This window comes from Pygocentrus nattereri, chromosome 10 (genome assembly GCF_015220715.1).
Source record: "Pygocentrus nattereri isolate fPygNat1 chromosome 10, fPygNat1.pri, whole genome shotgun sequence".
NCBI classification, from domain to species: Eukaryota; Metazoa; Chordata; class Actinopteri; order Characiformes; family Serrasalmidae; genus Pygocentrus; species Pygocentrus nattereri.
In genome coordinates this window covers 17,193,732-17,218,186 of record NC_051220.1, presented here as the reverse complement: position 1 = coordinate 17,218,186, position 24,455 = coordinate 17,193,732, and the positions used below count along the sequence as shown (strand labels likewise).

The 24,455-nt window shown below is 38.0% G+C and overlaps 1 protein-coding gene across 4 annotated transcripts in view; it reads right to left on the bottom strand.

Annotated features, from left to right (window-relative positions):
• LOC108430665 (ryanodine receptor 3-like) overlaps positions 1–24,455 on the bottom strand; it is a 329,117-nt gene that overhangs the window by 150,619 nt on the left and 154,043 nt on the right. For all 4 annotated transcript variants that reach the window (XM_037541686.1, XM_037541687.1, XM_037541688.1 and 1 more), the window contains 13 exons: positions 22,334–22,437; positions 18,697–18,780; positions 16,793–16,952; positions 15,738–15,885; positions 13,455–13,657; positions 10,502–10,676; positions 9,074–9,282; positions 7,309–7,508; positions 6,834–6,900; positions 6,580–6,740; positions 6,326–6,491; positions 2,445–2,531; positions 571–797 (listed from right to left, as the gene is read on the bottom strand). In XM_037541686.1, coding sequence (XP_037397583.1) covers positions 571–797; positions 2,445–2,531; positions 6,326–6,491; positions 6,580–6,740; positions 6,834–6,900; positions 7,309–7,508; positions 9,074–9,282; positions 10,502–10,676; positions 13,455–13,657; positions 15,738–15,885; positions 16,793–16,952; positions 18,697–18,780; positions 22,334–22,437 — 1,991 coding nt within the window. The remainder of the gene's footprint in view (positions 1–570; positions 798–2,444; positions 2,532–6,325; positions 6,492–6,579; positions 6,741–6,833; positions 6,901–7,308; positions 7,509–9,073; positions 9,283–10,501; positions 10,677–13,454; positions 13,658–15,737; positions 15,886–16,792; positions 16,953–18,696; positions 18,781–22,333; positions 22,438–24,455) is intronic.

The following is a 24,455-nucleotide window of genomic DNA, read 5'->3' as shown; positions in this document are numbered from 1 at the left end:
AATCCCATAATGGATCCTAGTGGATAGGAAATGAAGTGTCAAATGCAACAAAATGTGACTACTGCAGCAGAGGACTGAGCTCTGTAAGTACTGTACTAAATCATTAGAAACAGGAATTCTGTATCCTATAATAGTGCCCTAAATACAGTTTCTGTAAAGTGGGGAATACACACCAAGAGACAATTTTGAAAACACTGTTTGTTTGTCCATGTAAGTAGCAAGGTCATGGACACAAGGAAGGGTTTAATGAGCTCATTATATTCAGGCATGAGCTCAGTATCTATGCCCAAAATCGTTAACGTGGCAGATAATGAAAATGTAATGGGGGTCGGTTTATATTATGCAAATGAGACTATGCTAACTGATTCCCATTAGTTTTTATTTACTCCTTTTATTTATTAGTGACATTAGCATTTTTGGATGCCACATTTCTTCAAGTTTAAGAGTGTTGCCCAGTGCTAGAGGGAAATCAACAAAACATGTAATTTGACTGTGCGTGTTCAATCTCATATGACAGTTTATATATAAGCTCATATATATATTTATATGTTTGTCTATATGTGCACCCACCGGTTCTCCTCTGGTATGTGCACTGCCAGCATCTGCAAGGGCTCCAGGCACTGCACCTGCCAGCCGTGCCTTTCGCTGACCCGGGTTGTCTCCACTTTCAGGAAGGTGTTTGGCATCCGGCTCCACAGCACTGACTTAATGGTCTGGACGTCCAGCCGAGGTGGACACTGGGGAACTGGGTTCTTGTGCTCGCTCTTAAAGATTGCTGATGAGAGTGGCATAGCATTCTGTGGTGGACAGAGAATGAACCAACAATGACTTTGCTTCCTTTTGTAAACAGGATGACTGTTTAGTCACTGGAAAATGTGGACAGATGTATACAGAATTCTTACAAATCAATTAGTATGATAAATTATAATTGACATTCCAAAACTGTGACATGATACAACTATGCATTTTAACACCCATACAATGCACAATGCAAGAAGTGATACACTCTTTAAAAAGACTGTTTTAGGGTTCTTTAGTAAAAGCAATGTTTTTATTTAGAACCATGAACACTCAAATGCTATTTGCATTTTACTATTTTGCAACTTAGCTAGTTCAGCATGGTGAAATGGTTCTTTAATTAATGGTAATTAATGATTAATGGAGAATGTGTTGTATATGGTTCTATATAGAACCTTTTTGAAAATGATTCTATGAAGCATCAAAAGTTTGACATTGAAAGAATAGCATAACTCTTTAAGGTGCTATATAGAGCCATTTTCAAAAAGGTTCTATATAGAAGCACATACAATGCATTCAGTATCAATCTGAAGAACGATTTCACCAAGACCCATTTAATCATGCAAATACTTCTGAGTGTTGATGGTTCTATATAGAACAACTGTCTTTACTAAAGAACCTTTGAAGAACCATATTTTTTTAAAGTGTATAAGAACACAACCTGGACGTTTATTTGTGATTTTGACAGGGTTGTCAAAGCTAATGAGTTAAAAACATGAGAAATGATTAATGGCACAAACGTTTGAGTTGCTATAATAGAATATGTGCTTGTAGCATTCTCGCTCAAAAGCATTAATGGCTTTTAAAGCAATATGGCCAGCACCTTCGGTAGACTACGCTGCACAGCACTAGTGGGAATCCTATAGACAAGTCAACAAACTATTGACTTAAATATGATATATACACTCATTTGTTGCAACATGCAGCCACTGTTGCTCTCACAAGATGCTGGTGATGAAAGCTGGAAACTGATCACTCTATGGAAAGCAAATCATTTTCATGTTCAGGTTCATATGAAGATAATCAAAACATGCTGATGAAGGCTATGGTTTCTACTCATATAGTGATAAGCAAATACACTGCTTATCAAATGGAAAAAAGTGGTCAAAATGGTCAAATATGAGTAAATAATACAAATGCAATTAGACTAAAAACACTTTTTTCCTTTTCACAGTTTCAGCACATCACTTTATTGTTTCAACACTCCAGAGAGCAAGACTTAACATGACACATCCATCATAGTTAACTCATAATTGCAATAATAGACAAATTCATACCCTAGATTATCAAATGAGCCTTTAATTTCAGATTTCATTTCACTTCCTTAATTTTAGGCCTTTAACGAAGACACACAAAACAAATTCCTCAAATATATGTATATCGTTATCTGAATCAGGTTTGATCAGGACTAGAGTTAAATGAGCAATTTCTTAAATCACTTCTAGACTGCAAAAAGACCCACTGAGGTTACCTTTCAGCCTTTACACCCAGTGAACCTAACTTTAATAACTGAATACATGTTTTATGAATGATCCAAAGTGTCATGTTTGTACCAAGCAGGAACAGAGATGACCATGGGACCATCTTTACTGTAAAATCTTTTGCTGCAGAGAAATAACGTTAGAACGTCTTGAGGATGGACTAACCTTGATCTTGGCCAGTTCTAACTGGAACAGATTCGGGCTGGTGGGCCTTACAAATACAGCAGGGAAAAGCTTTGTGTTGGGCTCAACCTGCTCAACAAACACAATGTATTTCCCTTTAACATAACTCAAATGTAAAAATATGTTATGGCAAAAGAGAGAAAACTTTGAATTCTTATTTAGCAGAGACATGAAAACAAGAAGCAACATGTTTCACCAAGCCTCTGTCAGCGAGCTACAAAGAAGAAATTATGTTACTGACAGCATAACTGAACAGCATGTTTATCTGTTTGAATGAGATCCACACCGTGTGTTACTTTAACTGATGTGTGGTGATGGTGACCCAGGATTAGCTGAAGTTCTTGTTTACTGTTGTGTATTAAATACAGTGAAATATGTTTGTTGTGGTGGTCACTCTTAAAGGATTACACACAATATAACAGACACAAATGGATAACCACATCAGTCGTCACAATTTCCATTCATTGAAAGATCTTGGTTATTCAACATCCTGATATCCTGAATAAAGAAGCTTTTAGCAAAACAGTAGGAGATTTAATGCTGTAATAGATGGAAGTTTAGATGGAAGAAAAGAGTAAAAGGTATGAGCGGAATAGCTGTAGTCTTTAATGATACTCTGCGTTTTCAGTATGCAATGAGTGGAATTAATGTTAAGTTTCAGCTCTGTGCCAACTATTTTAACCCTGCTGTCTTTATAATTCTCTGTTGAAACTTAAGGTCATAAGCAGTCAAGATGCCAACCACTGTAATACAGCCTGAGAGCTCACTGTCTATTAAGAGATATTAAGAGTTTTTGTATGCATATCAAAACTTTTTAGGCCTCTGCTGTGCTTGCCTGAAGTTGGTGTTAAGTGACCACATCAGATTATCTATAATACGTATGCCAAGTAATGCAAAGTTGTCCACAATTTCATTGATGGAATCGCTGGTGAAAAGGGCTCTAGCTTTTCTGAAACATAATAATTCCTTATGACATTCAGCAAAAAGCTGTCAGCATGACACCACAGAGTTAAAGACATTACCATACTATAAACACTTTCATCATAGCCACTTTTTAAACCAACCACTGTTGTGTTACCTGCGATTTTACTAATTCTACTGATGTCATATCTGGCAACACAGTCATGTGTGTATAGGTTGCTGAACAAAGAGCTAAGACAGCAGCCATGAGGTGTACCACTGAATGAGAATGCATTACCTACCCTCACAGTCTAGGGCCTGCTATTCAAGATCATGATCTAAGGGTCATTTACTGGATCTGGTTCAAAAAGTATTAACACGAGTCTTGTGAAGCATGTGACAGTAACTGGAGATACGGTCAAATATTTCATATATATATACACTGACCGGCCACATAATTTAGTACCACTCTTTCAATTTACACTCACTGTCGAGTGTCCATCTCCACTTTTACACTTACTTTTACATTTTTATTACATTTACAGCTTTTAGCAGCACTATTATCCAGGAGAACATACAAAAGTGCTTTGCTGTCCACTCAGAGAATGTAGCTAGTACAAATAGGTTAGTGTCCAAACTACCCTTGAATTAAGACACTACCAGAAACAAAAGCCAGTGTCGATACCTAGAAAAAAGATACAGAGTTAAGAGTGAATAGTAAATGGAACGTTTTTAAAAACTTCCAAAATCTGATTTATTTTGGATTATTAAGCACATGTATTTTGTTAATATTTTAATGGCAACCACATTTAATAACTAAAGTAAAATCTAAAATATTTTTGTTGGGCAAAATAGTAAAATCAGAGATTAACAATATACAGACAGATGTAAACATTGCTTTCCAACCCTAACAATATAAAGGAGAGTGCATGTAAGTGAGGGGTGCTGTATGGAACGCACAGAAAGTCTCTATTTCGTCCAGTTAGTCTCTATTTGCCCTTTAGGGCAAGATAAGGTTGCAAGCAGGTACACACAATATTTAGGAATATTTAGGAATAATTCAGGAGTCTCATTTGAAGTATAAATGAGATATAGCTGCATATATATGGCCAGCAAGCATCCTACTTCTATAAACGTTCTATATTCAAATATTCAGAATGTTTAGTCTCAAAACCTGGACAAAAAAATAACAGTAAACAAAGAATTACATACATGATTAATCTTTTCATCGATTCTTGTTGACCTCCAAATACTGAAAAAACTGAATAAAACATCTAAAAATACCTTTTTCTTTCTATTTTAAATTACATTATACAAATTATAACTGTATAACTGATCACTGCTAGAAGCCCAAACTAAAGTTTCAGCTCCAATATCTCCCGCCGTTTTCTGCATGATACTCTGTTAAATGCAATGTATTTTTTGTTTCCAAGTACATAACTTATGAATTGTTTAGGCTTTTACAACAGTATCAAACATAAAACACTGACGGAATGCATCTTATTTACATTTAGTGGATTAGATACAGAGATTCTTAGATCAGCATACATCTTCAACATCTGTATGTCGTTCATAGCTGATAAAATATGTCAGGAGTCTGAGAGTCAGAGTCTAGGAGGAGAAGCAGGTGGATGAAAGCTGTCTGCTTGCAATGACACATCCAAGGTTAATTACCCAAAGACATCTAAATTGTACTGCTTGGCACTGTTTAATTTCAATAACACAGTCAAGGCCACTTTATCAGAGACTGTATCTCTGCATTGAGCTTGTTTGTTTGTAATGCGGTGTTGATTCAGAAAGCTGAGGAGGCACAGCTCTACTTCTGCTTCATCAGCTAGCGCTCCTGAACCAGCCAAAGCCATTTTACACACATCAGTCCCCATAAAAGAGTCAGCTTGTACCACCCAATACAGTGAAGTGTGAGTGTTTTTTTGTGTGTGTGTGTGTGTGTGTGTGTGTGTGTATGTGTAATGTGGAAAGAAATAGAGTAACATAATAGAGAGTGGGTATGCCTTTATAAGAACCAAAACAAGATAATGAGTGAGAGACAGAGACAGAGAGAAAGAGAGAGAGAGAGAGAGAGATAGACACAGACAGACAGAAAGAGAGAGACAAAGAGGGAGTAGAGTGAGAAGGAGAGGGAGCAAGAGAGAGAATAAGACAGAGTGGGAGCCAGATAGGGAGAGGAGAGACAGAGAGCAAAGGACAGAGAAGGACAGACAACGGAAGAAGGGAAAGAGACAGACAGATATAAAAAAAGAATGAGGCGCAAAAGAGAAAGATTGAGATACACAGATAAAGACAGACAGTGAGTGAGCTAGAAGAGAAAAACAGAGACACCAAACACAGAGCGAAAGAGTGAGGAAGGGAGGAGGGAGACACAGAGAGAGATTGAGAGAGAGAGAGAGAGAGAGAGAGAGAGAGAGAGAGAGAGAGAGAGAGAGAGAGAGAGAGAGAGAGAAAATATGAGAGTTGCCTGAATTCAGATCAGTCTGTGTGTCTACCCATCCGGTGGAGAGCTGGACAGCTTGTGAATGTGAGGCTGAGTGGAATCAGTCATGCCGAGTACACAACAAGAACGACAAGACTGAAGCTGGGAGACTCTTAGTCAGCACTGCAGTGCCTGCAAAGCTCTGAAATACTGGAAACAGTCTTTTTGGATAAGCTGCTGTTTCCATCATCTATCACTGTCAAATCATCAGTGAGCTAAAACCAGAGGAAAACATTAAAAACTTTTTCTTAAAAAAAGCTTTAAGTTCTGTGGCATCTGTCTTCACATTTTCTGACCAATTGAATAGCAGGTAATGCTGTGGTCAGGACCACACAGATGACATCCAAATCAGTAAAGTATGGAAATGTTTTTGGACTCCTTTTACTTGTACAAACTGTACTACTTCTATTACCAAAACAAGTGGAAATAGATATTAAAAATCACTATAATATGTAGTAGTATAGAACATTACCTGGTATGAAGTTGCTAGCTCTTTGCCATTGACTGTGAAGTTTACCAACCCAGTAGCCACATCAATCAGGCAACCAATCTCCAAATCCACATTACTCCTGCTGGACGAATGGGTAGCGCTACTGATATCTCCTCCCCACACCATGTAGCAGTTGCTCCTTTTCACACTGTAAAACACAAGTGAGTTATGCTCAGTATTTCACGGATTACAAAAAAAGGAAAATTAGAGGGAGTAACCAACGGTTGAAAACTTACCTCTCATGAACTCGGCCTCGCTCATCCCCCAGTGTAACTGTTACAGTGCGGTTCTTACTGAGGTTGAAGAAGTTGCTATAATAATGGTAGTCAGGGGTGACCCAGCCAACCCAAACACAGGAGGGATCTTGGCCAGCAAACACCCGAACCGAGTGGTAGTACTGTGAAGGATATAAACAGCACATTAGCCATCTACATTAATACAATTAAATGAATAAGATGTTACATGAATATGCCACAACTCTGTCACTTACGGTTGTAATAGTACTGTAGTCGGTTCTTCTTCCATCGTCGATATGTTTCATAGATTTCACAGGATGCCTGTAATGATCAAAAGATTATCAAATCAGTTTTGGGGGAAAAAAATCAGACACCCTACAGGACTTTCCTATGAACACTTTACAGTATGGTATATTATATATTATTATAGATCATTTAGAACAGACCTGCAAGACTCAGTGCTCCATCAGTTCAATATGGCTTATGCATTTGTGTCCTAGTCAGAACTCATCAACATTTTAATGGACACTCAGAACACTTATTAGGAATATTGATTAGGTAAGCACTTTACATGCAAGTTTTTCATTGACCTCATTACTTATTGGTGAATAATGAGATTAATATGTATTGGACTTAATTCAGTTTAGTTCAGGTCTTGAAATCGTACAGTATATATGTGCCAATCAAGAACTTATCCATGCTCTTTGAAGTGAAGCAGCTTAGTTTAACCTGTGTCTGAGTTTGAGCGGCTCCTCTTCATGTACTCCATTCATGTCAATATTAGGACCACTCTTGAAGGTCGAGTGGAACTCCACGGGCATGCTCAGACGGCAGAACACCATGTCAGCATTACTGTTCTGAGTCCCAAAGGTCTTGTGGGTCACTTTCAGACACGGAGGGCTATCAATAGTGCCGTCGATCCTTGTGACCTGCAAACATTAGCACTTTAACCTCTTACTTGTTGTTGTTGTTTTGAAGATACAGTTTTGTGAGTACATTTATACACTGCACAGAAGTCAGAGGCTACCCTTTCATTTATTTAGTTCACGGTCATTGTCACCATCAGTTAAACAGCACTCAAAGCTCGGTGTACATTATATAACCTTCTAAAACAGAGATCATGACAAACCTCAAGTCTTTCAAAGAGGTTTTTTTGTGATTTTGTATATGAGGGCACGTATACTAGATGATAAGGCAAAGAGAGAGTATAGCACACACAATGGGAGCAGCTCCCCAATTATTAGAAGACACAACAAAGCTAAACTAGAGCTGTTCATGCTTTTGTGTGTAGTGAAAAGGCAAAGTGAGGATGAATATGATTGGGAAGTGCATATTTCACAACAATTTGGCAGCTGACTTAAAACTGTAAAGAGAGTACCTCTTCACCTTTTTTCTCTCCACTCTTCTAGCTGTCTCTTTGGCAGTTGCTTAAATCACTCATTGAACATATCATTGACCATCTCACACTACAGCACTCATGAGCATTTTGAGTCCAAAAATCAAACATTTGTATTGTAAGGCCTCAGATCCTTTAAGAGCTCAATTTAAAGGCTAAAGATTGACTTGTTTCCCCCTCAACTGTCACTTCCAATCAATTCCTGACCTGCACAATCACTTCAGACAGTCACACAGGGACAACTCAGGCTTAAAATCAGACAAAAATTGTGAAAAGGATGCCCAGCTCATAGCCTTCATCTTGAAGAGACAGGAAAAATCTAGCTCCACTCATGCTTCTGGTCGGAAAAAATCCACAGGAGGTTCTGTCCGTCCATCCACTGTGAGAAGATGACTCAACACTATCAGTCTGAAAGGATGTGAAGCTGTCAAGAAGCTGTTGCTGATAAAAGGAAAAGACGTAAAAGAAGAAAATGTGCAAGTGGTTTATGGATAATGGACTGGCCACAATAAAAACCAGACTTCCACATTGATAAATGTGCTTAGGATTATCTGGATCATTAGAAACAGTGAAATCCAGCTAACATCTAAGACCAAAGTTTGGAAGTGTGAAAAAAATCCCTGCAGATTTATCTGAAAAACTGAAAGAACTAGAAATTGAAAACACGGAGACTGGACAGAGCCCATCTCCCCAATACTGAATGTGTTCAGCGTAGCCTGAATTGTGAGAAATCAAAATGCAACCAACCTCTAAGACTGAACTTTGGGGCATTTACAGAAAGTATGAAAATATCCCTGCACTTTTCTTTAAAAACCTGAAAACAAGTCTCCCAAAAAAATGAAAGCTGTAATGAAGGAAAGAGTGGACGCACTAAATACTGGAAAAAAAAAAAATTTATTTAGCTGTTGCGGCTTTTGATTAATTTTCTTAAGGACCATTTTGACTAGAAATTAAATGAATTGGTTGTCTCTGACTTGTATTTTATATATTGTATACATCCCATATTTCTTCAACTCCAGCCATTTCATTCTCAATTAGAGACCTTTGCACCTAACTACAATTTCACCTTTAATGCAAACAGATTAAAAAACTCCTTACTGCAATATGACTGTGAGCTTTGGGCACGTTGACAAAGGTAGGAAGGCGTTTGCTGAACCACATGGTGACTTCCCGATTCATGTTGACAGCGAAAGGTTCAAACCCTTCCTGAAGGCCACACATGGTGTAGTACTTGAAGGTGCTGGCGTCCTTGCCCAGGTTCATGCGACCAACTTGCGAAAGCCCCAGGCTGCAGACCGGAATAAAGCCTGAAGAGGAAGATTACAGAACAGTGATGACCATATGACGCTAATAAGGTGTACTGTGGTATTTAATAATGATGATGGCTTTTCAAGATCATGACATCAAATTTCTATTTCTATATATAAAGTCTGAACAACCAAATTAACACAGTGTAGTCATTTGTATTTTAGAGGGCTCATTGACTTGTGCTGTGGGAGTTGATCAGTAAACAGCAGAGAGAAAAACTAAAGGCCAACAGACAACAGACACACTTATTTGGGTAGTGTTACATTTCAAAGTGCTGCTGTAGAATGGCTGCAGTAAGACCACCAATAAACAGGAAGTTAAAGTGCATTTTTCCATTATACTCATATAAATCTAATGACATAAAACTTTCACCATCATTATTCGTGCTCACTCACTGTGTTCTAAAAAAGATTAGTAATCAGGCTATAGACCCAAACTTTGCTGTACACTGTAATACAGGTTTTACTCTTTCTTTGCCACTGCTCTGCTGACACAAGTTTAGATAATAAGAACTAACATCTGAAAGAGAAAATCATTGAATGAGTGACAAAGTCAACTTTGAATTTGTTCTGTGGTGTTTAGGCCTGCAGCACAGGATTAGCAGCCAACTGGTGCTAATATTAAACCCATTTAGAGGATATCAAAGAAGTTGAGAAAGCCACAGAAGTTTACATGTTGCTTAAAGTTTACACAGAGGAAGGCAGTCAGTCAACAGATAAACAGAGAAATGCTAAAGGTCTGTTACCTCAGCTCGTGGTAACAGCCTAGTCTAATATTAAACCAGTCAAGCTACAGATCCAAACACCCAAGAACAGGTTTAACTACACCTTTCTGTCCAATCAACACCAGCTGATATTTATTAAATGAAAATTGTGCCTTGTGTTCTACTGTACTATTTGGTGAACTTACAACATGCAGGACGACACTGTAGTAGTATTTACTGACAGCCCGAAAGTGTTAAAAAGGAGATACCACCCAATCCTAGTACTGATCCCTGTCTTTTGAAACACAACATGCAAAAATTTTTTGCCACTGTTTGAAGTACAAGGAACATGTTTCATTAGCAGCCATTTATTATCAACTTGCTGTGTAGTAACGGCCATAAACCTAATATTGCTTAGACAAAATCATTACTATGTCATCAAAGCTCACTAAATTCAATTAGCAAAGACACTAATTACATTAAGTTAATTCCATCAAAGCACAACATTCTCTCACCCTCGTCAGTCTCGAAGTCAGCGAAGCAGAGCTCAGAGCCCTTGTTTGTGATAAGAATTTCTCCATTGAGGGTGAAGATCATGGACTTGTCCTCCATGTTTATCATGCAGCCCACCACATCCCCAGCATGCCAGCAACGGCCAAACAAACGACTGCCCTGATGGAGACGATGACCCTGAAATTGCACAGTACAAAGTGTGTGGACCCATACTTGCTCTTCACAGAGCCCCCCCACCAGCATTGTGACTTGGACAGCTGCCTTGGTTACAGATGCCTGCTAATGACTTGCTTGATGTTTGTGACACATTTATTATAAACACACACATATTATATTAAAAGACATTATAAACTGTGAATATAAAGCAAACTACTTAGAAATGACTATAATTTACAGTTTTGTGAGAAAACACAAACAACTCAAGTAAGTGGACACTTCTAATAAGTGTGTTTGTCTATTTCAGCTGCACTCATTCGTTGCTAACAAATGCGTAAAATCAAGCATACAGCCATGTAATCTTTATAGATATTCAAACACTGACAGGGGAATGGGTCATTCGAAAGAGCTCAGTGAAATTCAACACAGAACTGTATGTCACCTTGCCAACGAGTCAGTTTGTCGAATTTCTGCCATGCTGCCCCGATCAACTACAACTGCTGTTATTTTGAAATGAAAGTGTCTAGGAATAAGAGCAGCTCAGTTGTGAAGCCATAGATCACACACCAAGATCATAACATTCAGTGCCAGATATCAGCATGAGTGGTGTAAAAACACTGCTGTTGTACTCTGGAGGGAGCAAAGGAAATGTGTCCTCTGGACTGATGAATTACACTTCACCATCTAGCTGTCTGACAGAAGAATCTGGGTTTAATGGATTCCAGGAGATATATGCTATCTACCTGAATGCTTAGAGACAAGTGTAAAGTTTGGTGGAGGAGGAATAATCTGGGGCTGTTTTTCATAGCCTGAGTGCCTTAGATCCAGTGAAGAGACAGTTTGACAATTTCTCTAAACGATACCTAGTTAGTTGTGAACATAGTTATAACTAGATATGAGGACAGTGAGGTCCAGACAGATAGTTTCATGTAGTGCCTATAAAATGTTTTAATAAATAACTAGGATAATACATTTATTCAGCATTCTATTTGCATCTAAACACACTTGTTTTTAGTATAGGACTAAACTGTAAAAAACAAAGCTTGGAAGTTAAGGCCCCTAAATCCACCCACAGTTGCATGACAGGATCCCTTTACTGCACATTTTAGTAATTTCTCATTTGTATCCTGATTTATGTTATTGATTAATCATTAGTAAATCACTGAATCATCATGGTGTCAAGCCAGTAAAAACACAGAACTACGATATATGGCCAAAGTCCATCAACATTTGACTATCACACCTATACAGTGGGGTAAAAAAGTATTTAGTCAATTGTAAGAAAATGGAAGACATAGAAGACCATTAATAATCTCCCTCGATCTGGGGTCCACGCAAGATGTCATCCCATGGGGTCAAAATGATCATGAGAACGGTGAACAAAAATCCCAGAACTACACAGGGGGACCTGATGAATGACCTGCAGAGAGCTGGGACCAAAGTAATAAAGACTACGAATCAGTAACACACTATGCCAAGAGGGACTCAAATCCTGCAGTGCCAGACGTGTCCCCCTGCTTAAGCCAGTACATGTCCAGGCCCATCTGAAGTTTGCCAGAGAGCATAGGGATGATCCAGAAGAGGTCATCATGTGGTCAGATGAAATCAAAATAGAACTTTTTGGTAAAAACTCAACTCGTCATTTTTGGAGGAAGAATGCTGAGTTGCATCCCAAGAACACCATACCTACTGTGAAGCATGGAGGTGGAAACATCATGCTTTGGAGCTGTTTTTCTGCAAAGGGGACAGGACGACTGATCCGTGTTAAGGGAAGAATGAACAGGGCCATGTAGCATGAGATTGAAGATGGAACGTGGCTGAGTCTTCCAGCATGACAATGATCCCAAACACACCGCTCGGGCAACGAAGGAGTGGCTCCGTAAAAAGCATTTCAAGGTCCTGGAGTGGCCTAGCCAGTCTCCAGGCCTCAACCCCATAGAAAATTTGTGGAGGCAGTTGAAAGTCCGTGTTGCCCAGCGACAACCCCAAAACATCACTGCTCTAGAGGAGATCTGCAGGAGGAATGGGCCAAAATACCAGCTACAGTGTGTGCAAACCTGGTGAAGACTTGCAGGAAACGTTTGACCTCTGTCATTGCCAACAAAGGTTATGTTACAAAGTATTGAGTTGAACTTTTGTTATTGACCAAATACTTATTTTCCACCATAATTTACAAATAAATTCTTTAAAAATCCTACAATGTGATTTCCTAGATTTTTATTTCTCATATTGTCTCTCATAGTTGAAGTGTACCTATGATGAAAATTACAGACCTCTCTCATCTTTCTAAGTAGGAGAACTTGCACAATCAGTGGCTGACTAAATACTTTTTTGCTCCACTGTATGAAGAACTTGCTGAAACTTCAATTCGAAAACCTTGGGCATTATTATGGAGCTGCCCATTACAATATAAAGAGCAACAGGCATTTTAAAATGATGTCAAAATCAGAAAAATTATAAAAATGGATATACATGGTTTTGATCTGACAGCAGCGATATAATTGTCTAAAATGTTTATGTAAGCTGTAACATTGACTGGGGCATATCTAGCATGACCATAATTTCACAAACTGACTTATGGCAAAGGTGACATCCTATGACAGTGCCTCATTTAAAATCACTGAGCACTTCAGTACAATCCATCCTCCATTTGTTCTATGGAGACTGCATGGCTTTGTGTTTGACTTTACGTAGGTGGGTGTCTACATACTTTTGGCCATATAGTGTATGTTTTGCAGCCAGGACTTAAACTACAAATGACAGACTACATCCACAGAATAAACTGAATCCAGAACTCACCTTATAGCCATCAAAGACGTATGCCTGGTCATCGGTTCCCAGTTCCACATCAGGCCGCGCACCGGGCCGAGCCCAGCCTACCCTCATATCTCCTCCGGTCACTGCCTCAAACTCAAAATACCACTTCCCCGTCGTCACCGCATAAGTCCTCTCCAAGCGGAAGAACCGGATCTTATCAATGCTCAGTCTCTCCACCATGTGACCTAAGAAAGAGAGAGAGAGAGACAGAGAGAGAGAGAGAGCGCAAGTGAGGCTGCATTGTGATGCGCCATAAATAACTCAGCATTAGCAGCACTGACCAGAATAGATTCCAAAAGACACAATATTACATTCAGACAGAACCTCATCTTTTAGGACACATCTTTAAGCAAATTGATGGACGATTAAGGAATCAAGATGGATTCAAGCCCAAAATGTAAAATTTTCTACATTGTTACTTACAAAAACGAAAAGAAATTGAAAAGCATGCTTTGTTCATACGTAAATCTCGATGCAGGAGAACTAATGAATGTGTTAAACTCTAGATTAAACTAAAGAGGCACATCTGTAATGAATGTTCCGCATGTGTGTGTGTGCTCTCACTTTGAACTCTCTATCAGCTCTCTGATTAGAGCATGGGAAAACAGAGAGAGGATTCGCAGGCCAGTTAATTGCATTCAGAAGTGCACAGGGCACAGACAGCAATATATACTGTAGCCATTTTAATAGCACTGACCGAAAGCTTGCTCAATGAGTCTTACACTCAGTCTCGATTTAAAACTGCGAAAATATCTACAGTTACAAAATGCTATAACAACTTACTTGAGGCATCAACAATGCCACCAAACTTTAATTAAAAACAAGTTTCGACTAAGCTGTGGTATCTAAGTTGTGCAGTGATTTGGTATCAGCCTCTGGTGAATACAAATTGATTACACAGCGAGAATGTCTAAAAGTGGATATGTCAATGAAGGAAATAAAGGAAGCATGTAGTAAGGCCTAGAAATACAGCCAATACATATATGAAAATTCTTCAGTATAATTGTTGAACTTAAGATTACTCCAGAAAAGCTGGAGAAATTCACTGTTAATATTTGAGAAACCTGTATAAAACAAGAAAAGGCCAAGGGGACACTGTGGCATTGTATTTAGGATGGCGATATCATAAAAAAATTCTGAGCCGATATTAAACATATGACTTACAAAAGTTGTATTTATCCCAAAATGTTCAATCTAACCACTATCCACAGAATTATTCTCTAAAAAACAAAGAACAAGTTCTAATAAATAGATGAGTGCTACAGGCTAAAATATCAATGATCTGCTCTAAGAATAATATAAATAGACCTCAAGTGGGAAACTGAAAAAAGCATTCTACTCTACTACTGGAAACAAATCATAATATAAAGAAAAAAACATAGAACATTTCAGAAATGAATAAATAAGATTTTACCTAAAAAGAATACATTTTTTTATAGTTGTATTTTTAAAAAAGACCTACTTGAACATTTTGCTCAGGGAAATGAATAATTATCCACTTTTGAGAGTCAATGATTATGCTGCCATACATATAAAATGCTGTATCACCTGTGTAATTCACATTGGAATAACATCACATCAAATAGAGGTGTCCATGTGCTTGTCCATATGCTCCAAACTATATCATATGTAATAATTTTGTGTTTGTTTCATGCTAAATGTAAAACCAAATAAAAATTATGCCAAAAGAAGGTTTTAAAACCACACTTAAGGTTCGTGTTTACTCAAAAATGATACCAAGAATACATGGATGAACAAATGTAAAACCCGTGCAGGTGTAGCCAGCTAGCTAGGTTTCCTACTATCACACAGTGCAACCAAGCTGAATGTGTGAAGAGCAGCTTGTGATATCGGCATTGTTCCCTCTGGGTGGGAAGGATGGCTCCCGTTCTCCCCCATCACTCTGTGAGCATAGTGGAATTGCCAGTTAGCGTTCTCTTATATGCATGTTCAGCTGTCCAGTGATGGTGATGTGATGTCACTGTGTGATGGGGTGGACCTAACTACCGGGTGAAACTCCACTCAAACTCAAAAAATGTATCTTCACAAAAATGTTTTTTTTTTCCTCAAACAAGTCATATTATAGTCCATATTAGCTGCACTTGCCCTGCTTTTATATGTATCTCTAGCACCAGCAGGAAGTATTTGTACCCACTACTTTAGAAATGTAAATTCAGCTGAAGCTAAAAGAAATAGTGCATCAACATTTGAACTAGTTTTATGTAATACACAGGCTGTACATCTAAATCTCCCTAAGGTGCTCACCCCCTTCCTGGTCTTGAGGCTCAATGTTGTAGCCGTATCCGATTAGCGTGCGGATGGCTTCACGGAGGCTGTCCCTGTTTGACTTCTTGGTGCGCTCATCAAGCAAAGCATATGGCACCAGGCGAGGATTGCGCTTGCTCTTCAGATCCTACAGAGATGAGAGAGAGAGAGAGAGAGAGAGAGAGAGAGAGAGAGAGAGAGAGAGAGAGAGAAAGAGAGAGAGAGAGAGAGAGAGAGTTTTTTACAGAGGAGCAGTGCTTGTACACTCAGTACGCTCTAGGGGATAGCACTGTAAGCTGCTATTTGTTACGACTGGCCTGTCACTGCTTTTTGGCTAATTAAGAAATTAATTGGCCGTTGGTTTTCATTATTATATCTTTGCTAACATTCTGTTGTTCTGGAGGGTAGTGAGAGAAAATGTGCTGGTACACCTATAACGGAGGGCCTGATGTTGCTTTCAGTCTAATGCTGTGTCCAGGTGCTCAGAAGGTAGTCAGCAGATAAACAGCTAAAAGTATTTTAAGTAACAGATGGTTAACTACTACATACAACTACTACTAAGACTTTTAGCCCAGATATATTTGTTTTAGTTACAGACGATGCAGTAATTGATGTGCAATCACAGTGAATGTGTTCTTTTAAGGGTCCAAAGAAGGCACAGTATACACACCTATCCAGACACCACTACACTACATGAGCATAATCTTCTGTTGTTTCCTAACACTACGCTTTAACAAACATTTCAAAGCTGTATTAAATAAGTGAATATAAACTGTCAATGCTATCATAGCAACACACAGCAGCTGGGCTTCAGACAGCTCAATTGTTTGACAACAGATTGTTGAATGTCTAAAAGTGGATATGACAACAGATTGTTTGGAAGGTCAACTTAGACAGCCTTTAATACATTTAAATGGTATAGCAATTCTAATATAACAATTCTAGATGTCTAAGGGTTAAAAATGCACAGGAAGAAACCATTAAAACAGAAAATGCACAAGCTCAGGATATCAAACAGTGCAGCCTCTCTAACTCCACAGCCCTCAGTAACTGACCTGCTGTATGCCGTAAGTCCAGCCCTGTTTGATCCGATCCTTGGCCCAAACATTGTGGGCGTTCTCTGCTAGTTTGTCAACCAGGAGCTCTTGACTAGGGGTCAGCTTCACATCAGACAGCTCCAACGGGGTGGGTTTGTAGCCATTAGACATCATGTAGCTTTAACAGAGAGAATGAGATTTAGAAACCACAGCAAAGGCAAGAGAAGAAAGCCTCAAGTCCAAAAGCCTCATCAAAATCATTAGCAGACTGCTTACATTGATATCTTGCATACTTTTTTTTTTCTACAGTGGAGTAGTTTTATAGCAATACCACACTTAACAGGCAGTGGTGGACAAAGTACACAAATCATGTACTTGAGTTAAAGTCGAGATACCAGGGTAAAATATTACTCCAGTAAAAGCACAAGTTCCTCCCTTTAGACCTCCACTTCAGTAAAAGTACAAAAGTACTTGCCTTCAAAAGTACTTAAGTATTGAAAGTAAAAGTACTAAAATATTAATTATGACTAATGTCCTATTACCATTTTTGTAATAAGACTCTTGCTTCATTAACTCAATTTTAGGTGAAAATACACTACTGTCACTCTTGGTAAACAAATCTTTTAATAGAATTTCATTAATTAGTGACGCTGATGTCTATTAAAATGATCAGAAGCACAAAACAGTGAAAGCAAACAATTTCCATCAGGTAGAACCGAGTGGCTCTAAAATAACTTTTTGCAAACAAGCGAAGTTTCAGTTTAAGATTTATTTGCAACTTAGTTACAAGTTTGATTTAAACACAAAAGAGTTGTCCTTTACTATATTGCATCTGTAGGTCTCTATTCATAAACATAAACTAGCCAAAACAAATTTACTATAAAATGAAACAGTGTTTGTATAAATTCAGAAAAAAGACACGTTAGTCACACCTGCATACATATTTCTATATTGTGGTCTATTTACACAAAGTTAAGTTAGTTCCATCATTTATGTTGGAATAGACACGTTCAAAATTTTACATTGCTGCACTGATGCTGAACCGTATGCTTGCACTTGGTGCAAGAAAACGGAAATACTTCAGTAAAGTACAGATACACGAAAAAACTACTTTTGCTTTTGCATTACATTTACTTTGTTACTGTCCACCACTGTTAACAGGACGCCTTCACAAAATCGATGAGCTGGAATAAAAACCTGAAATGGTCAAATGAATGAATACCTAGGCACTGGCCACTTTATTAAGACCCATAACTTTGTAGGGCTACTTTGCTGGTGTGCAGTTAAAGACTGTAGTCCATCAACTGAAACACAGTTTATGTCAGCTATCCTCTAGTCCAGAGGTTCTCAACCTTTTCCACCTCAAGGCTCACCTGTTTATCACTAGAAAGCATGAAACGTGAGGTGTATCAGTAAACATGAAATATCAGCAGAATATTGGTGGACAACTGAAAGGGCAGGTGTTTCTAAAGACAAAGGGCAGAAAAAACTAAGTAACCTTTGGGCACTGTTATTGCGTGTCTTTGGGCACCATTGTGTACTCATACTAGCACCACACAGCTTACCGTGCCATTACCATGTCAGCATCACTTCTGTGAAAATAGTGTTCAAACTTTTGCATATGACTGTGTCTGGTCTTCAGAAGCACTGTGGTCATTGAACTGAACAATGATGGACAGGGTACAGGATAGCTCACAGTGTACAATAGCAACAGTAACTATACATTCCTGCAAGTTAAGTAGACCTCATAAGGAGGCCAGTGAAGAAGCAGGTTTGAAGTGTGAGTGGAAGTGTTTAGTATGATGCAGCTGTAGAACATGCTCATGGTTTGCAAAGCAAAAGAGGATTTATCATATCATATTTTACCCTGCACAAGCACGTTAACAGAAGATTCCCAACCCAGATATCCATGAGAGACTTACTTCTTTGGGAGTTTGACTTTTTTCAGGTCCTCCTCAGCGTTGATATTGACTTGAACCACATGGCAGCCCAGAGCCAACAGAGTCCTAAGAAACAGAACATCCAGAGTTGCCGAGAGCTGCTGCTGACTCTGCTGTGAGCTTCTTCTGCACAGATAACCTAGAACTTTCAGTTCACTTCACATCATTGTGAATAACAACCTGTAGAATCTACTTAATAAATATGAGGTGACAATTGGCACTCAGTTTGTTTGGGTATTATATATATATATATATATTTCACACCATAGTTCGAGTAAAGAGCACCTAAATTTAACAGCTATGACACAAAAAGAAATTAGGTAAAATTTGTCTCACATTTCTTAGAACATTAACTAATTACTTAATTACTTTTTAGTAGGCAAATCTTCATCTACTTTTTATTCATCTACTAATTACTTAATTACTTTTTAGTAGGCAAATCTTCATCTACTTTTTAAGTATTATTCTTAATTAATCAATATGACTAATTTATTCAGCTTTACTTAGAAATACATTGTCACAATATTGTTCATGTCTGTTTTTTTAACTAACCACATGTTCAAAAAATAAAGAAAAGATGTAGAAAAATGCAGTTTTTTAGCCACATCTTACAAGAACATGATACAGAAGCTGTGGCATTAAAAGGCTGTGAGGGATAAAAGGGTGTAGTGCATTGCACAGCTGGCATTTTACCACACTGCATTTGCTCTTTATGAGTCCTATATCAACACAAGTAGATTATGTGTTTCCAGCAGAGTGCTGTATAGGAAGCAGGAGTGGAAAAAGGAAAGAGCAATTATACTTTAGTGAAAGTAGGAGCAATCTGTCAAAAACTGACTCATATAAAAGTGAAGCCAAAATATTTGTGTGAAAGTAGCAACATTTAACCACTCAGGTATATAAAAGTAAAAAGTAATGTTTTAACATACATATTAAAGTTTCTTCAATGGTTGATGTGTGATGTGGCGGTACCAGCCCCCATATTATGATATATTAGTTTGGCTGTGGGCTGTCATTTTACATCAATGTTATCTCAAACATTCAAGTATTCTAAAAGAATAAGGAAAGCTCAATATGTGTTTCACTTTAATTAATAGCCTAAAGATAAAATTATGCTAAATGTTTTTGCTGTCTTATTATTATTATTATTATTATTATTATTATTTACTGAAATACTAAAAGATAACTGAAAACATCACTGAATAATTATTATCATAGCAAGTACAGCATAAAAAGCTGTTTCAGGTGATCCTACTCAATCTGGCAACCTGGACGAGGCTGTGGAGACTGCACTTCAGCGCTAAGCAGTTTTGAGTAATGAGAAAACAGCATCTTTATAACAACACTGCCTTAAAAATTGGTTAACTCTTGTCAGTGAGACGCTGACCATGTTTTAGATTCTTTTTGATTACTTTTCTTATATTTCTCAAAAGAATATTGTATAGCAGACCGTGTACTCAACGCCATGCAGTTTTTAATGTGTTCCTCTCTGTACCATACAGACAGCTTCAAAATCAGAATACTGTCCTTTATTTTTGGACATAAATGCGGTGGAGAGTATGCTAGCTAGTAATGCATAATAGTAAGACAAGCATTTGGATTGCACTGAGCGATTAAAACTGACATAATCACCTTAAATTAGAGCTTTAATACAGGCAGTAAGAGGAGAGCCAACAGCCCAACAATTGACAACTGCTGAGATATCACCACAGGTTTGACAGAAAGGAACCGTCTGACTGACATGAAAAAGTAAATCATAAATCACTGTTCCAGTATGATGTGCAGGCAGACTGTGTTGCTCTTTTCCGATGTGCTGCTGCTGAGAGCTACAGGTGACTTGCTAGAGATTGCAGGGAACCCTTTGGAATTACCTCCATTTATGAATAAAGTCATCTTAAATTATGGTCTGCAATATAGTCTATTGTTTGCTACTCTACTGAAAATACAATAACTGTGACAGGCAGCACAACATGTTCACTGTAGCTGGCATAAAGTTAGATTTCTTCATATTGCAAAATGGTTGTTTCACTTGTGAGACGTTTTTTGTTCCTGTTCAGATCCTGAGATGGAGGAGTCGAAAATGTGACTGAATCTTCACATTCTGTAGGTCGGTTGGAACTCGAGTCAATGGAGGGAGTTAATCGATAAAGAATCACTTGTAGAAAGAAAAGAAATTTAATCAGTCAGTGTAAAACAAACAGTTCCATTGAGTTGGGCAAATGTTTCATGAGTATAACGTGCTCTTCTTCTAAAACAAGAATGATGAGTTTTGGGCTCTTTGAATTCTGCTGGGTTTAAAACAGCTACTTAGCCACTTAGACAGGGCCTGAAAAGTCTAACTGATGATAACTTTTCAAATTTTACACCTGCAATGTCAGAGCTGTGCTGTTACATGTATGTTTGTATGAATCAATTCATTTTTTTTACACCATCAGACAACCATCTGCAGTGGATTCAGCTCTCAGACAATGTACTGCTACACTACTGAATGTAATGTCTTTAATTTTCACATGGCTGCTAAAGTGTTGCCACTTGGTGTTGCCACGTGATAATTTAGCTGGTTGTTAGGGTGCTGCTAGCTGGTTGCGATGGTATCCCAAGTGCTTACTAGGGTATTGCTAGGTGGTTGCTAAAGTGTTCCACATGGTTGCTAAGGCATAGCTAAGCAGTTGCTATGGTATCCCAAGTGGTTACTAAGGTGTTAAGTGGATGCTAGAGTATTTAGAGACAGTTGCTAGGGTGGCTGCTAAGATATTGCTAGGTTGTTGCTATGCTGCTCTAGTGGGTTGCAAGGTGGTTGCTATGATATCCCACTTGGTTATTTGGGTGTTGCTAATGGTGTTGGCCTGGTGTTGCCAGGCAGTTGCTAGGAACAGTTAATAATTATTTTTATTTTATTTGTATTTTATTTTATAATTATTAATTTTTTTTAGGTGGTTGCTAAGGTGTTGCTAACCAGAAGTTGCTAAAGTGTTGTAAAGTGGTTGATATAATATCCCAAGTGGTTTCTAATGTGTTGCTAGGTGGTTGCTATGACATTTCAAGTGGTTTAATAGGGTTTGGTAAGCAGTTGCTAGTCGGTTACTATGTTATCCCAGATAGTTGGTAGAGTGTTGCCAGGTAGTTGCTATGGTATTCCAGGTAGTTGCTATGTTGTTGCTAGATGTTTGCTATGGTAATGCAGGTGGTTGCTATTATTTCCCCACATGGTTAATAAGTTGTTTCTAATAGACTTGTATCATCATAGTATAAGCTGAGCGCAAAAACCCTTGCCAACATGTTTTGTTATTGATGAATATAACTGCATCTTGTAAAGATCAAATCCACCAGTTTTTTTGTCTTTCTGTGAGTTAAAATAAAACAAGTCCAGCATAACATGCACAAGGCTGTTCTCTCACAGAGCTGTGAGCGTGATGGAGTCTGGTATGGAGACGATTGTGGTGGGGGGCAGGGGGGCTTTTGTGCACTGCTGTAGGGTACAGATGCGTTTGATCTACCTGTGAGTGTTTTTCTTTGATTATTACTCTGGAGAAGCGAAACCACACATACATACAGTGCTTTGAAGTGTGATCACACAGAATCATATGAACATACATGCACATGCACACAAAGGGCTTACTTCAAGGTCTCTGTTGACATCTGCAGGTTGTAATTCCTCTCCGTTTCAGGAAGCTTGGAGAAATCCACCAGGCAGGGGTGCTGCCTTTTATTATCATCTCTTATCTGAGGAAGGACAGTACACAAATCATTACGGCACCCTGGATCCCCTGCTTAATACCAGAGAACAGCTATACGAGACAAACTGCAAAATAATGACAGCACAATACTGGGAGAAAACCATAGCAACCCTGAAACTGACTGGAGATTGCTATAAAGGAGGAAAACAGAAGGACACAAAGGCACCAAGGCATTATGAACAGGGCTGTCACTGTTAATTATGGCTACAGATTATTTTGACAATTAATCAAGTAATCAGTAATGGCTAAACAGAAAAAATTGGACTTAAATTGATGAAAACAAACCATGCATTTGCTTTCAAAAATTCCAAGTCTTCATTAGAAAATGCAAAGGCTGAGTAAGAAAGCTTTAAAGATAAATAAATAAATAAATAAAAACAACTGTAGAGCTGTGTTCATAAAGCTACGACAAATCCATAAGCTTGTCATGGCAACTGAAAAACCATAAACATTTTTAAAAGATTATTATAATAAGTCTCACCTGGCATAAAGGCTGCTGGGTAACACTTCCTAAGAATGCTGTATTTATGGCACACATAATACCTTATGATAAACTTACAATAACAGTATGATTGCTCTTAAGTAACTGCTAACAGTGCAGCACCTGTAGCCAACTAGCCTATAAATATACAGAATTCATAGGACATGCAATACGCTGCTTTTGACTTAGCTTCAATCGTATAAATGCTAAAATGAAACCTTAAGGCTTATTGATCATGTTTTACAGGAGGTTCATTAAATTAAATGAAAAACACAATTTTGTAACACAAATGTTTTCACTTGAAGTCAAACTGCCGTGTGAAAAAAAGGGGGGATACAAACATATATTTGCTCCCCGTCTAATAACAGGGGTGGCGCACATCACCACTTGCTCCATTGCTCATTGCTCAGGCACCTGTGAATGACCTTTACTTAAATAAGTGTTTATAAACATTTATGTATGTCTACATCAGCTGTCACGATGGGCTTATGTAGGTCTCATGTAGCCCTATGATCATAACCTGTAGTACACTGTTACCAAATATTCAACTTATTAACAAAAAAAATAGTATTAAATTCCATTGTTCCACTGTAACAATCATTAAATTCCACTGGTACGTAATACCAGTAAGAGATTTTGTAAGTGAATGATGCATTATCATCATACAAACTGCTCATTAATATTCACTAATAAAGTAAAGTTTTTAATAGATTACTTTTTATTGCGTAAGCAAATTTATTCTAGCAAATTGTGACAGCCCTATGTCAACCGTATGTTGCACATACAACTGACCTCACACACACACACACACACACACACACACCCACACAGAAGAGATGGTTTTTCTAGTGGACATGTCATGAATGTAATGGAAGCATGAGTGAGTCTGGAATATTGAGTGTAAAGAGAGCGGGATAATTCATGGCACATAATTTCCACGGCTTAGTACGACTCTGAGGTTTGCACTAGTCAAGCATATGTTTTCTGTTGTTTTTTAACAGCTACATGGGCACTTGAGGGTTGAACAAGACGGCTTTTCCTCAAAGCAAGTCTGCACCATGTACTTCAAACATATAGTTAGAATTTTCACTCAACACTCTCACATCCACTCTGCTGATGAGTTAATGAAGCAAGAGTCTTGTTACAAAAACAGTAATAGGACATTAGATTCATAATTAATCTTTTAGTACTTTTACTTTTAATACTTAAGTACATTAAGTACCTACTTTTGCACTTTTAGTCAAGTGGAGGTCTAGATAAGGACTTCTACTTTTACTGGAGTAATATTTTACCTTGGGTATCTCGACTTTAACTCAAGTACATGATTTGTGTACTTCGTTCACCACTGGTGAAAACAAAATACATTTAATGAACACTAATCAACAAAATAAATCAGTATCTATAATTCCAGTGTGTACCTTATTGTATGGCCGGCAATGGACAGGCATGAGAGGTAGGGTCAAATAGTAAACAAATCATCCAATGTGTTTCACCTTGAAATTGTTAGAGCTCCTATTTTACAA